Consider the following 14208-nt stretch of genomic DNA (forward strand, 5'->3'; position numbering starts at 1 on the left):
TGATGCCTAATGCTGGTCATATATATATATTACTGTCTTGAATATTAGTCAAAAGCTAATTCTTTGTTTTTTATGAAATCTTTTCAGTGGTGTTATCAGGGAGAGTGTGTTCCTTTTGGCACTTGGCCCCAGAGCATAGATGGAGGTTGGGGTCCCTGGTCAATATGGGGAGAATGCAGTAGGACCTGTGGGGGAGGAGTGTCATCGTCCATAAGGCACTGTGACAGTCCAGCGTAAGTAGCTAAAGTAAGCCATCGCCAGCAAAAAAGACATATTTGGAAATGATTTTAAATGTGGATTCATGTGTCATTTGTCAAAATGCTTCTGTGCTATATCAGTCTACCTTTACAAGAAAAACCCATATCAACTACCTAGAAAATATTACATACTTTCAAATGTTTAATTAGATGCAGTAAACACAGATAGATTTTACATGTTATACTTTACATAATTTCTTCCTCCATTTTTTTATCTCAGAGTTAATTAATTCCTTTTAATGTAGATCCTCTCAAATATTGAACATCAACATTACCCAAAAGCCTCTCCCATTGCAAAGCATTGAGAAATCTGGATTATCTAAATGGCAACTGGATTTTCTTCGTTTTTTTCTTCGAAAACATTTTGCTTCTCATCCAAGAGACTTCTTTAGACCCCTGGCTGATTTCTGGCTAATTTCTGAACTCCTAGCTTCTCTTGCCATACCAAATTTGATCCCATTCTATTCAGTTTTTAGAGAGTTATTCTGCTGATAAAACAGAATACTTACTTAATTTCAAACTTTCTGTTGACTTTGAAAGAATAAAAAGATAAATGCATTGTTTGACAAACCTTTTAAAACCAATATATTTTCATACCTTTTATTAGTATGGGAATTTTGCAGCTGGCCTCTAAATGAGGTTGCCTTGCCCCAATAGCCAGACTGGATTGATAATTATTTATTGAATTTTACATAACTGTGCAAATCATGCTGTCTTTGTGCATTTTTGTTTCTTGTATAACTTCATCCCAGTGGGATGCCACCGGTTTGCTGCCTGTGCATGCGCTGTGCGTGCCAACACAGTGCAGAACAGTGTGGCCAAACGCACATTGCATGCGTGCACATGCACAGTGCACACCAAATGCATGCTGCGTGTGCATGCGCAATGTGCACCAAATGTACGCTGCGTGAACACGCATGCACAGTGCTTGCCAAATGCGTGCTTTGCCTTACAAGGTCAGTAGAACAGCGAGGGGAGGGACAACTGTGCCACGTTATTTAGATTAGCTAGAATAATCTAGCTAATCTATGTGAATTGCGTGGCACAGCTGATCATTGGAAAAACAGTTCGGACTGCTGGCTTTTTTTTTTACTACCGGTTCACTGATCCGGTAGCTTTTATCACTACCAGTTTGCCGAACCAGTGTGAACCGGTAGGATTTCACCACTGCTTCATCCCTTTTGCTATTCTCCAGTCTTATGTTTACATCTGCTGTTTTATTCTTATCGTTTCATTAAAAAGTTTTCACTCCATATTTTCTGTGATTCCTCAAAAACTAGCCAAAATATTATGTGAAACAACTTTACTTACTGAGCTAATTCATATAACGTGTTTCTTTTACTCACATCTTTTATAGTCATTTCTAGATTGATGTCAATAGGGAAACTATTTTGCAAACTATGTTGTTAAATTCCAGTAACTGCAATAATTGGGAAATTCTGGTTATGCCCAGAATTTATAATTACATAATACAAATATTACAGTAATTCCAATGTTTCTCCATACCACACTTGAGTGGTAATTATAAAATGTGAAACATAGTAGACTGTTGGCAATTTAACTCAGACAAGGAGGTTACAGAGCACAAAAAGCTGAAAAGGAGAATTTAAAAAATATTTTATATGGATAGACTATTTATATTGACAATAAATATACAAATATTGTGTGTCTTACATGTGTTCTGTTAGCTAAAACTTTGATTTTGGGTTTTACTGATTAGATAGATTCATTGTTATAGAAATGACTAGTTTATACTATTATGGAAAAGTAAAAAGTTGAGGTTCGATGTTAATGCTTTATTGTACTGCAACAGAGGGAGTCAATGCCTTTTTTTTCTTTTCCCTCTCCCCTCCTCACTTTTCTTTCCTCTCTCCCCCCACTGTGTCCTACTATTTTTGTTTTTTATTCTATAATCTAATAAAACGTTATAAAATTAGGGAAAATTGTTTTCTCCTGAAACTGGTCCTTGGTATCAAAAAGTTTGGGTGCCACTGTCCTAGAATACAGGTAGTCCTTGATTAATGATATTAATTGGGATCAGAATTTCTATCGCTAAGTGATTCAGTCATAAATCACAATATCACATGATTGTATTGTTTAGCAACAGCAATTTTGGCAAGCCCCAAGTACTGTCATTAAGTCAGTCATATAGATCATTAAGGGACGATCTCATCTGACTGAAAGTTCCGACTTCCTGCTAGTTTTTCTATTGACTTTGTGTGTAGTTGGCAGGGAAGGAAGAAACATACCTTTCTTTATCAGCCTTTCCAGTAGTCTAGACAAGAAGCACATCCAGAAGTGTGCTCTACTTTGTTGCAAGATTACATTAACCAAATCTTGCAAGTGTCACTCATTACCTTTACAGTCCAAGAAACTAGGGCAGGTCTCTTCTGAGATATTTGACTCACCCCCATTCCTTCTGCTCCTATGCTGCACTTATCTGACCATTGTCCTGACTGTGGCTCTTACCTCTGTCTCCCAAGTTTATTCTTACATACCATTGCACCAGTGTAGAACTATTCAAACCCACTTACTAATGCCCATAGCCTAACAGTTATGAGGTATATTCAGTGTATTAATACCCAGTCAGAATGTATTTGCAAATCATCTTTTTAAATAAAATGCACCTTTCTTCTTAATATACAACTGAAGTCTTCAGAGACTGCAATATCAATGTATAAGGCGTTGAGCTCACATACATAATCTCTTATTTATTTTAATAGTAGTGTTGTTTAATAATAGAAAATAATATTTTTTTAAAAAAAATCATTTTAAGCATTTCCTGGAGTAGCAAGTAAATAGGTCTAAATGAAACAACTTGTTGAAATGGAACATTATAAACTATATTTCTTTGTCAATGTTACATACTTTTAATGGTGCTGAATTCAGATGTTTATAATTTATTTAACTAATTAGAAGAAAAATAAGTATTTCGATATTTTTAAAATAATGATAAACCCAGAAACAAATATTGAACAAAATATTTTAATTTTAAAATAATTTATGAATATTTTTGCCATCTAAATTAATAGTGCTCCAGTCTGAAGTTCTTGAAAAATATTATATATATATATATATATATATATATATATATATATATATTCATAAAATTCGAACGATTTCTTTCAGACCTTCTGGTGGAGGAAAATATTGCCTTGGAGAAAGGAAACGATATCGCTCTTGTAACATTGATGTGAGTAGATCAAAATTAACTTGAAATCTAATCAAAATGTACCTGTATATTGATCAGAATTCTGTTATTTATTTAGCATATGGTGATTTACAAAAAACCGGTAGTCTACTGCATTGGAAACAGTAGATGTTCGGCAGCTGATGGGACCCAGAAGCAGCCACCAAGGCACTTCTGGTTTGAGAGATATTAGCCAGTGACATCACCATTGCCCTGGGGAGCAAATGGGGGTTCCCTCTCTCATCCCTCAGTGGGTTCCCATTGAAGTGCTACCTATTTATCTACTCGCATTTTTATGTGCTTTTGAACTGCTAGGTGGGCAGGAGCTGGGGCAAGTAATAGGAGCTCACCCTGCCACCCGGGTCTTGAACTCCATCTTGCCAATTGTCAAGCCTCTCTAACCACAGAGTCATAGCACTTGTCAGAATTCTGTTTATACAACATAAAGGGCATTATAGAACTCAACATGTAGACATCAATACTGAAAATTGGATCTAACAAGAAGATATTGAGAATAGTTATTTTCAGTAAAAGATGTAAATCATGAATAATAGTAAATTATATAATTATATTACATATTTGATATGTATAAAAATTCAAAGTTACATGTATTTTGTAAAATGTATCAATAAACCTTAGACTTAAAATGTGCTTTATATTCCATTGTATATATATTAGATATTAAAGTCATTCATAAAGTATTGATATTTTTACTGATTTTTTTTGGTAAGCTTAGAATATAAGTTGCTGCAAATAATTTTATGGTAAAATTTTGAGTCTATTTTAAATAGATATTTCTATTTCCTATTATTGTGAGAAAAATATTTTAGTATATAAATGCACTTCCGATATCGTATCCTATCATGTACTATCAGTTGCAGCTAGGATAGTTTTTGCACAACTTCATGTTACACTCCAGTTGCAGCGTTTCTTTGATTGGGAGTCCCTGTGCTCATTTATTCAAGTCTTGGTAATCTAATGTCTGGACTATTGCAACTCAACATAGGGCTACCCTTGAAGAGCATTTGGAGGTTTCAACTGGTACAGAGTGCAGTGGCACAGGCAGTTACACCACTGCTCCACAAGATGCACTGGTTGCCAGTTTGCTTCTAGGTACAATTCAAGGTGTTTAAAGCCCTGCATGGCATGGGTACAGGTTATGTGAAGAACTATCTCAGGCCAGCCCACTGAGACTGGCCTACCCCATCCACACTGACAGATGAGGCATTCTGTGGGCTCCATTAGTCAAGGAATTCTGGATGGCAGGGTTCAGGCAAAGGGCCTTCTCTGCTCTCTCTCCTGCTCTTTGGAATATCTTACCTCCTGAGATTAGATCAGCTTCTACCCTTCTGATAAGGGCTTGAAGACATAAGCTTTGACAGATGGCTTGGGGCTTCAATGGGAGAACATCACACTGGAGGTGGTTGGCGAATTAGTAGCCAATCCGATCTCCACCCCTGCGCACCCTGTTCCCTCCCTTCCCATCTTTTAACTATAATTATATTTTGGTTGTATTTTCCATTTTTATTGTCTTACAAATATTTAAATCATAAAAATTTATGATTTTAAAACTTTTAATACTTACAGCCACCCTGAGTCACTTCAAAATAAGATAGGAGGCAAATACATTTAATAAACAACCAAATAAATAAACGTTTTAATAATTATTTTTAAAAATGTTTTATCTTTAGTTTTGATGTGCATTCATCTTTTGAATTAGTACATGAAAATAATGTTCAATTTTTTAGTAATTTAAATTGTATTATAACAGTAATGATTAAAACTATATCAATTGATTATATTATTGAAATTTAGTAAAATTCAAACTTTTTTTCAGAATTTATTAAGGATATTATGATTTGGTATTCTTTGAAATGAAAGTCATATGAAGACCAAGAGATTCGCTTATTTATTTAAAATATTTATATAGCCACCAATTTTATATCAAACTCTTATATTTAGCTTATTGTGTGTACTAAACTGAAATAATTTGCTTGAAATAAATTTGCCCTGCCTCAGCATTCACTTTTCCTTTTGTAATTTAAAAAATATTACTTCCTAAAATTCTAATTATTCATAAACAGAATCATATTGGTTGTATATTTACTTCAAAAGCAAAGTAATTTTCTTTCTCTCTCCTTCGGCTGTTTTCATTTTGGGGCTTCATGTAAATAAATTCTACTATGTAGATTTTTTTATTTGCCCTTTTGATAGATTACATATATGTTACTAAAACTGGGAGAAGCAGAATCATTTATTAAAACAGAAGACGTGATATCTGTCAGATGGAAAAATATTCAATTGCAGTTAAGGGCTTTCTTCCAGTTCATAGCAATTGGCTTTTGGGCTGCGTCAGAGTTTAATTAAGAAAAAAAAACCTATATGAAACATAAGAGAAATTTGAGCTAAAATGCTATCAATAAGTAAACGACAGTTTTCCTATCTCCCTCAAGTAATCCAACTGTCATATATATAACCCTGAGATGGGAAATTGATAAAGCTTCAACTGAAAAGAGCAGAGGAGCTTGTTGTTGGAGCCAAGTCAATATAATATCAATACTCTATCATATATATTAATCACTAAGTCAATTTACAATATCAGATTATTTGAAGAATTTGTATTAAGCTGCTGAAATTTAATGAGCTTTTTTTCTTGATATGTTTAGACGTAGCAGATTTCACATTAACAAAGTTATTCAGACAAGTAGAAACTGTTGCTGAATTTCTGTAGATATTCATATGTGAATTAGTCCATACTTACTATATACAGTACTTTTCTTATATGAAATAAACATGCAATTTGTTACTAAACCCACTGAATTCACCCACTGAATTTATGCAGGATACATGCATAAAGGATGAAAGGTATAACATTTTACATGTGTTTTTACAAAGAGATCCTGCGTTCCTAATGACTTGTCTGTAATTTTAAAGTAATATGTTCATTTGATATTTTAGGCTAATTCATAAAAAAGACTGTGTGAAACCATAACTTAATTTAAAATGAAACATTGATCACAACACTGATTTTATATCTTAGTGATTGCTTGCAAGACATTCAGTTTGCTTAAAGAGGCTGATATCATAGTTTGCATCTATGATAACTGTTTCATATTTAATTAAAAATGCACTTCATTTGTATATTGAAATTTCAAGTTCATCACTTTTTCATATTTATATTTATTTAGCCATGTCCTCTTGGAGCCCGTGATTTTCGTGAAAAACAGTGTGCAGACTTTGATAATATGCCATTTCGAGGAAAATATTACAACTGGAAACCATATACAGGAGGTATGTGAAATTTTATAATCTTAGCTATGATCAGGCTGTAGGTCCTGCCAGGGAAAGCAGGATATTAATTTCTCCTAAGAGGACTTTGAGAATATGGATATATGCACCAGGGCTTTATGGGCTTTACATTTGATTTGAGAAAGGTGTTTCAGAATGTGCCAGGGCATGAGCATAAAATCTGTCTGCAGATCTTTAAAATAATTGTTCCTTTTCCTTGGACTGTATAGCAATTTCAGAGAATAGTCATTTGATATCAGAAAAGATGAAGTTGCTTTAAAGAGTTGTAGGCATGTGTTACGTTCCATTAACATCCCCCCATGTTATTTGATGATCTTTTTCCAAATTATTTCTGAAGTACTACATAACCCTAAACTGTCCTATTGCAGATGGTCATATCTGATTGGGCAACGTTAGATCTGATGGCGTTGGAGAGGCAAAAGCCACACTTGCTGAACTTCACATAGGACTGAATTATGCATGCAGATAATTTTCTAAGTAAAATAAATTTTTTGGAGAGCTCAGCATAAGTCAGGCAGTGATTGGCTGTAAATCAAGGACTGCCAATACCACTTATCATCCTTGTAACTGAGGCTGTCAGGACAGAGTACTTTTTTTTTTTTGTATCACATCACAGACTGAGAAAAACATGTTAAAGCAATTGTCTGGATAAGTTGTAAAACAACCTAAGCACAGTATTGTTATCAGAATCCAGTAATCTATCTGAAAAGTTTAAACCATAAAGGCAATACTTAATACTGTTTAATAACTTATTAAATATTTAGGTCTTGTTCGATTAGTGAAATCTGTTTATCGGTCTTGATCCTACAGCTTCATTAATCTGTTGAAAAACTGTTGTAAAAAATCAGCGACAGGATTTTTTTGGGGGAAAAGATTAATATTAAATTGTATATAATACTTCAAACTTTGGAATTTGATCTTTTAAAATGTTTTATTTGTCTAGGTGGGGTTAAGCCATGTGCATTGAACTGTTTAGCAGAAGGTTATAACTTCTATACTGAACGTGCTCCTGCAGTGATAGACGGAACACAATGCAATGCAGATTCCCTGGATATTTGTATCAATGGAGAATGCAAGGTACAATACATGAACATTACACAAAAGTAAAAGTAATTTAAACCATTTATATACCGCAACATCCTCTAATGAAACAGCTGTCAAGGAACTTCCTTTATTAATATAGTGGAACTACAGTTCCAGAAGCACTGACGTTTTACTTCATTTGTCTTATAGAAAACTTAGAGCCAATAGGAATATTGACTTCTTATTTATTTATTTCTGCTTTATTTTTCCCTGAGTGGAAAGCTGATTTGTACTCCTGCATTTTCCCCTTCAGCTTACTTTTTACAGGAAAATAGTTTCTCCTCCCTTCTCTTTTCTTTTGCCATGAGAACAGAAAACTCACAGATGCAATCTTTCTATTAGATCATGCAATTTTGTTAATAAATGTCATTACATTATATTTTAAGCATCTATCTCTAAATACTCTTAATGGGCTTGTTTATACTCATATATATTCTCTGCTAAATACGGACTGCAATGAATGAGATTTCCAACCAGAGTTATCTCAAGTTTCTCTATAAATGTGTTATAGAACTGGTTATATGATTTGGGGGGGGGGGAGGGGAAGCAAAGAGCATTCTAAATGGAAACAGCCATCTCAGACAACTGAGAAACTGGAAAGCTCTGGATTTGATCTCTGTCCTTTAAAATGGAAAAGCTTTGAGAAGCCAATTAGCTGGCAGCATCTTGTAAAGTCACCTACTAGCAGAACCAGAAAATGAGCAAAAATTTATGACAGATTATAAAAATACAACTGGAATAATTTACCTGATTGTAACCAATTTAATTTTAGTTCATTTTAGGTAAAATATAATTGCAAACAATATGTTAAAATATTTCAGGGATTATGTGACAAAGTCTATCAATCCTAAAGTTATAAAAATGTGTAATAAGAGGCTAGAAAAAGGATATTTTTGTGAACTGAATATCATGTCATCTAGAAATTTAAGAGGCAATTCTGCCTACCTAGTCCATACTAGTGTGATATTAAAAAACCGTCACAAATATTATGAGAAACCATTTAGATTTTAATATATGGACAACAGAGCAGAGAAATAAAGAATGGTACTTCAAGCTGAATGAATAAAATTGCTTTCAACAAAGAAGGAAAAACTTCAGCAATTATTTTAATAAATTAAGTTATTTGAACATTAACAACTTAACTGAAAAGAAAATAAATTGTATAGTTATTCTGACTGTACCCATTTTCAGCATGTTGGATGTGACAATATTTTGGGATCTGATGCTAAAGAAGACAGGTGTCGGGTATGTGGTGGTGATGGGAGTACATGTGAATCTATTGAAGGTTTTTTCAATGATACACTGCCCAGAGGTGGTAAGTTTCAAAGCTTATGTTGTTGTTGTTATTGTTGTTGTTGTTGTTGTTGTACAGTCAGCCATATGCTTAAACCAGGGGTGAAATGCACTTACCTTTGCTACCAGTTTGCAAATGTGAGCACATGCGCCTCCTCCATGCATGCGCAGAGGGTCAAAAACAGGATATGATGACGTCCGGGCGGGTAGGCGTAGCCTCCCACCAGTGCTACCGGTTCGCCAGAGCCGGATAGAACTGGCTGCATTTCACCACTGGCTTAAACTAGATTTGAGATTTTAATTCATTTATTGAGTCCTTCTCAAGAACCTGGGATAAGCAGATATTGTTGTTTGGTAGTGTTAGGGTATTGTCACAAGCTGCATTACTATTATTTGACAACTATTTAAAAATAGATTGGGCAATAGCAACCTGGATGCTGCCATTTTACTCTCATACATTCTTTCTAGAGTACTTACTAGAGATATTTACTTATATCATTCCCAGGTCCATTATCTATTGTTCTCTGATTCATTGTAAAATTGTAGTGAAATAGTACTTCTCATACAAATGAAAGCAAATATGTGAAGTGTTTTGTTTTTGTTTCTTACATTTACACCATTGTAATGGAACTATAGGTCTCTGTGTCTTGATTGCGACAAGAAGTAATGTTAAGATCTCTTGAATTCTTGCTATCTTATTGCATTAGTTATAAACAAATTAAAAGTGAAAACTCTTGCTTTTGTCAGTGAAATAATTGCCCTGATTACCTTATAGGCTACATGGAAGTGGTTCAAATTCCCAAAGGTTCTGTTCATATTGAAATCAAAGAAGTGGCAGTGTCAAAAAACTATATTGGTAAGTTAATGATCTCATGATTTAATACAAAATCTGATAAATGTTGCAAGGTTCAAAATAACTCTCAGATAGATTCCATATAATAGTGTTGCACTGGATGCACTGACTTCTTTTTTTTTAAATCCTTTAAGTCGCTGTTGTTACTGGTGACTGCCTATACTAGCCCCTTGCCCTGTTATTGGCAAGGGTTTATTGGAAGTGGTTTGACATTTTCATAGAGCTCAGAAAAAGTGACTAACCCTATCTGTCCAAGGACGGTCTAGCAATTACGCAGTCCTGGATTTTAGCCTGATGCCTAAACCTCTACACCAGACTGGTTTAATATATAAGTGGCTGGACTTTTTGGTAGTGGTTGTTGTTGTTTTAAGAAACACTATGAAAACTGATTGAGCCATATTATGGGAGACAGGGGTTAACATTCTTCCTGCTGTGGCTCTGATAACATTTACGTTGAAAGTTGGTAACTTGGAAAATAACTTCCATTAGTGTCACAGTAAAGGGGAAGGAACATCTCTTTGTCCACTTTCATCTCTATATCCACGTTCTCAATCCAAATTGTATACTTCTAGTTATTGTTCTGAAGACAAAAGCTACATACTTTAAATACATAAATACATAGACACATACACACACAATGTTTTATTTATATATCTAACTGGCCTTTTATTATTAAAAAAACAAACTAGAGCAGGGCCTTTAACTTGCATTTGTTTCCATCATTATAGCAGAAATAGGGAGTGGGCTAAATGATGAAACATGAATTACAATATCATAATACAAATGTCATTTATGTATTTAGTCAGATAGTTTTGTGTTTTTCTGATGATATATGCAAATATGCTTTGGAATCATTGCTACTTGCCACATTGATATGGATTAGTTATGAATCTCTTTCCTTTTCAAATGTTTCCGCTTTGTAGAAATGACATAATGATTTCTCTGGAGCATTTTGTCAGTATTTTAAAACAAAGAGCTAGTAATGCGTTAATAAAACTAGAGAAATTTTGTATTAGTTTCTTGTTTCCAGAGGTTTCTGGAACATTATTTCAATTAATTTATTTCTATTGCTTTTGGATAGTAAACATATAAGTAGATTTGATGCTGACTGGAAAATTCTGGAAGTTGAAGTCCACACATCTTAAAGTTCCTCAGGTTGAGAAACATTGCTTTATTACCTTGTTTGGTTTATTAGGAGTAAGAAAGTGTATAATGTAGATGGAAGTTCTGTTTAATTACTTCCAGTGATGGGATTCAAGTCAATTAACAACCGGTTCTCTGCCCTAATGATTTCTTCCAACAACAAGTTTACCAAACTGCTCAGAAAGTTAACAACTGATTCTCCCGAAGTGGTGCGAACTGGCTGAATCCCACCACTGATTACTTCTACCTGGTTTATGATGTTAGTGAAAGTTACTGAGGAATTCAGAAAAATAAAACTTCTATCTATGATTTTTTAAACATTGTATTTAACCTGCTATACATCATTTTCCCGTAAGCCATAATCATAAAACCAAGAATAAATGTTTAATTCTTGTTTGAAGAGGAAAAAACCAAGTTCAGTACAGGCATTTTGGCTCATATCCAATAACAAATGTGACAGCAGATAAAGCTTCTTAACTTATTACTGGAATGATATCAAGGATATCAAAGGGGGAAAAAGAAAACTTTCTGAGCAGATTTGCTATCCCTTTCCTCCCTCCTTTTAAAATACTTTTCACATACAAACACGCTCCACAAAGTATTTTTGCCAAGCCACAGTAATATAGTAGTTTGTTAATTAGTATCATGTAACGTGGTGACACTCTTGAGGAGAAAGAATGGAAACTGAAACAAACAAAATATTAGAAAATCATTCTAATTAGAAAACTAAAGTTGTAGTTGGATTATCACAAAATAATAACTAAAAACAAGTAAGATGTATTTGAAAAATAAATGTATACCATTTTACCATGTATATGTAGCCAAGAGTTAATCTCATTAAATATACACTTCTGAGAAAGCATGCATTGTATTCTGCTATTATTGTAAAATATTTCCAGCAAGTTAAAACTAACATTGGTACAGGTTCATTTGTCAACTTGATTCTGAATTTAAAATGATTAGATGTATCTATTTATGCTGATTGTAAACTACTTTTATAATTTTATTTTCCCTTTGAACTAATTATTTTATTATATCTGTTAAATATAAGGATTTAAAAGCCTATATTTTGAATCATTTATTGGTCAATCCTTTTGCAGTGTCTGAAGGCAATTGTTCATTAAAAAAGCATTGAAATGGGTAAGAGGCAGTCATCCCTTCCTCACCCATATGATTTGAGTAATCTGCATTATAAAAACTAGAAGTAGTTAGCTGATTAAAGCATATTTTCTTAAGATATTCAGAGGTCAAAATAACAGTGTTGATTGATCTACAAATTTGACTCAATTTTTAAAATATTGCAATAAATAGCAGAAAACTTAGTATTAAGCTTGAAACACTTCCAGAATGATCAAAGCATTCTGCTTAAAGCAAAATGCAACTCCTTCAAATAGTGTTATTTTGAATTTTAAACAATTGAAATTTAGGATAGTTTGTATACCACTCTTGGTTCCTTCATCAGCACCCTTAAGTGAAGCCATTGATTTCCATTGTAGATAATTTTCCTATTTTTAAAAAGAACTTTAATAATGTATATCCATTTTCCAACAAGGAAAACAAGTTTTAGGAAGTTATGGTTCCTATGATATAATTCCACTTTCCTTCATTTGATATTTAATGAACACTCTTATACATTCTAAATTATTTCTATCTTCATGCCATTATACTTTTTTAAGCTTTGAAAACTGAGGAGGATGATTATTATATTAATGGAGCCTGGACTATTGATTGGCCTAGAAAATTTGATGTTGCTGGAACAGCTTTCCATTACAAAAGACCAGCCGATGAAGCAGAATCTTTGGAAGCTTTGGGTCCTACTTCAGAAAATCTTATAGTCATGGTAAAGTATGAACTATTTCGTTTTATTGTTTGTGTATCAAAGAGGTAATCTAGCCTCCTGTATTGCTCATGAACCTCTTTTCTACGTTACTTAGAACCTCATTCAGAAAATATTGTTTGTATTATAATCATTGCTTTGTACCTCTAGCTTTTGAATAGGTTTCTAAAATATAATCATTTTTATCTGGCACTGTCAAATTTACATTAAGTATTTATATTGTTTTGAAATTAACCATATTGTAACTTACTCCTATCAATAGTCTGCAGTTAGCCTCTGATAACCTGTTAGGCAATTTGGATTTAATTGGGGGACATAACATAATATATCAATTTCTTTTGCTACAGAGCTGACAGAAATGAATGCCATCTCATTTTCAGGAAGATAATCATATCACTTAAATTAAAATTTAAAAATCCCAGAGTATATATTAGAAATATAAACTAATTTTGTTTTCAATATATATAAAATAAATATTGAACACAATTTGTTCAGCTATTGCTCAAAATTATGACAGTGATGAAAAAGGAAAATTACAACTGATCCTAAAAGTTCTGGCCATCACAGCATTCCTCACATCCACATGACTGCAATCTAGGCACATGGCAACTGGTTCTCACTTACAACTATTCCAACATCCCATAGTCATGTAACATCATTTTCACACTTCCTACAAAGTCAAGGGGAAAGCTACAAATCACTTTGGTAAGTCGCTTGTCCCAGCAGCAACCACCTCCAGCCCTGTGTCCTGCCTTTGCATCTCGCAAGCCATTTGCACATTTTCCTGTGCCTTCAGGCCTTGCCACATCATGCTGGCCATTCGCACACCATTCCTCACCCAGCAAAATCCATTCCTGACTCACCATTTCTTACCTGCCGCTGGCCTGCTTGCAAGCCACTTGAACTCACTTAATGACCCCCAATCTTAGCTTAACAACAGCAATGAGGACTCCCAGGATTGCTGTCACTAAGCAATGCAGTCACATGATGTTGTGTGCTCAAAGACTGCATTGCTTAGCAACATAAATTCTGGCTCCAATTACCATTGATAATTGACTTTATCAATTATGATTTGATTATCTTTTTAAACTTAGTCTCTTTCTATGGTAACATAAACAGTTATTCTTTAATCTCAGATATTTTCAGATTGGATATGTTATTCAAAACATTGAAAGAGCAATATTATTTTTCAACCTAATTTCCAAAACAAAAGAAATTTCCTGACAGTTAGAACAATCAGTCA

General features: G+C 33.7%; 1 protein-coding gene across 1 annotated transcript in view; it reads left to right on the top strand.

Annotated features, from left to right (window-relative positions):
• The window catches only part of ADAMTS6 (ADAM metallopeptidase with thrombospondin type 1 motif 6), a 157153-nt gene that overhangs the window by 119373 nt on the left and 23572 nt on the right, over positions 1–14208 (top strand). Inside the window, exons 13-19 of the mRNA XM_058170119.1 lie at positions 88–233; positions 3387–3450; positions 6636–6738; positions 7700–7833; positions 9031–9154; positions 9908–9988; positions 12805–12968. Of these exons, the coding sequence (XP_058026102.1) occupies positions 88–233; positions 3387–3450; positions 6636–6738; positions 7700–7833; positions 9031–9154; positions 9908–9988; positions 12805–12968 (816 nt within the window). The remainder of the gene's footprint in view (positions 1–87; positions 234–3386; positions 3451–6635; positions 6739–7699; positions 7834–9030; positions 9155–9907; positions 9989–12804; positions 12969–14208) is intronic.

Source organism: Ahaetulla prasina, chromosome 2, assembly GCF_028640845.1.
Source record: "Ahaetulla prasina isolate Xishuangbanna chromosome 2, ASM2864084v1, whole genome shotgun sequence".
NCBI classification, from domain to species: Eukaryota; Metazoa; Chordata; class Lepidosauria; order Squamata; family Colubridae; genus Ahaetulla; species Ahaetulla prasina.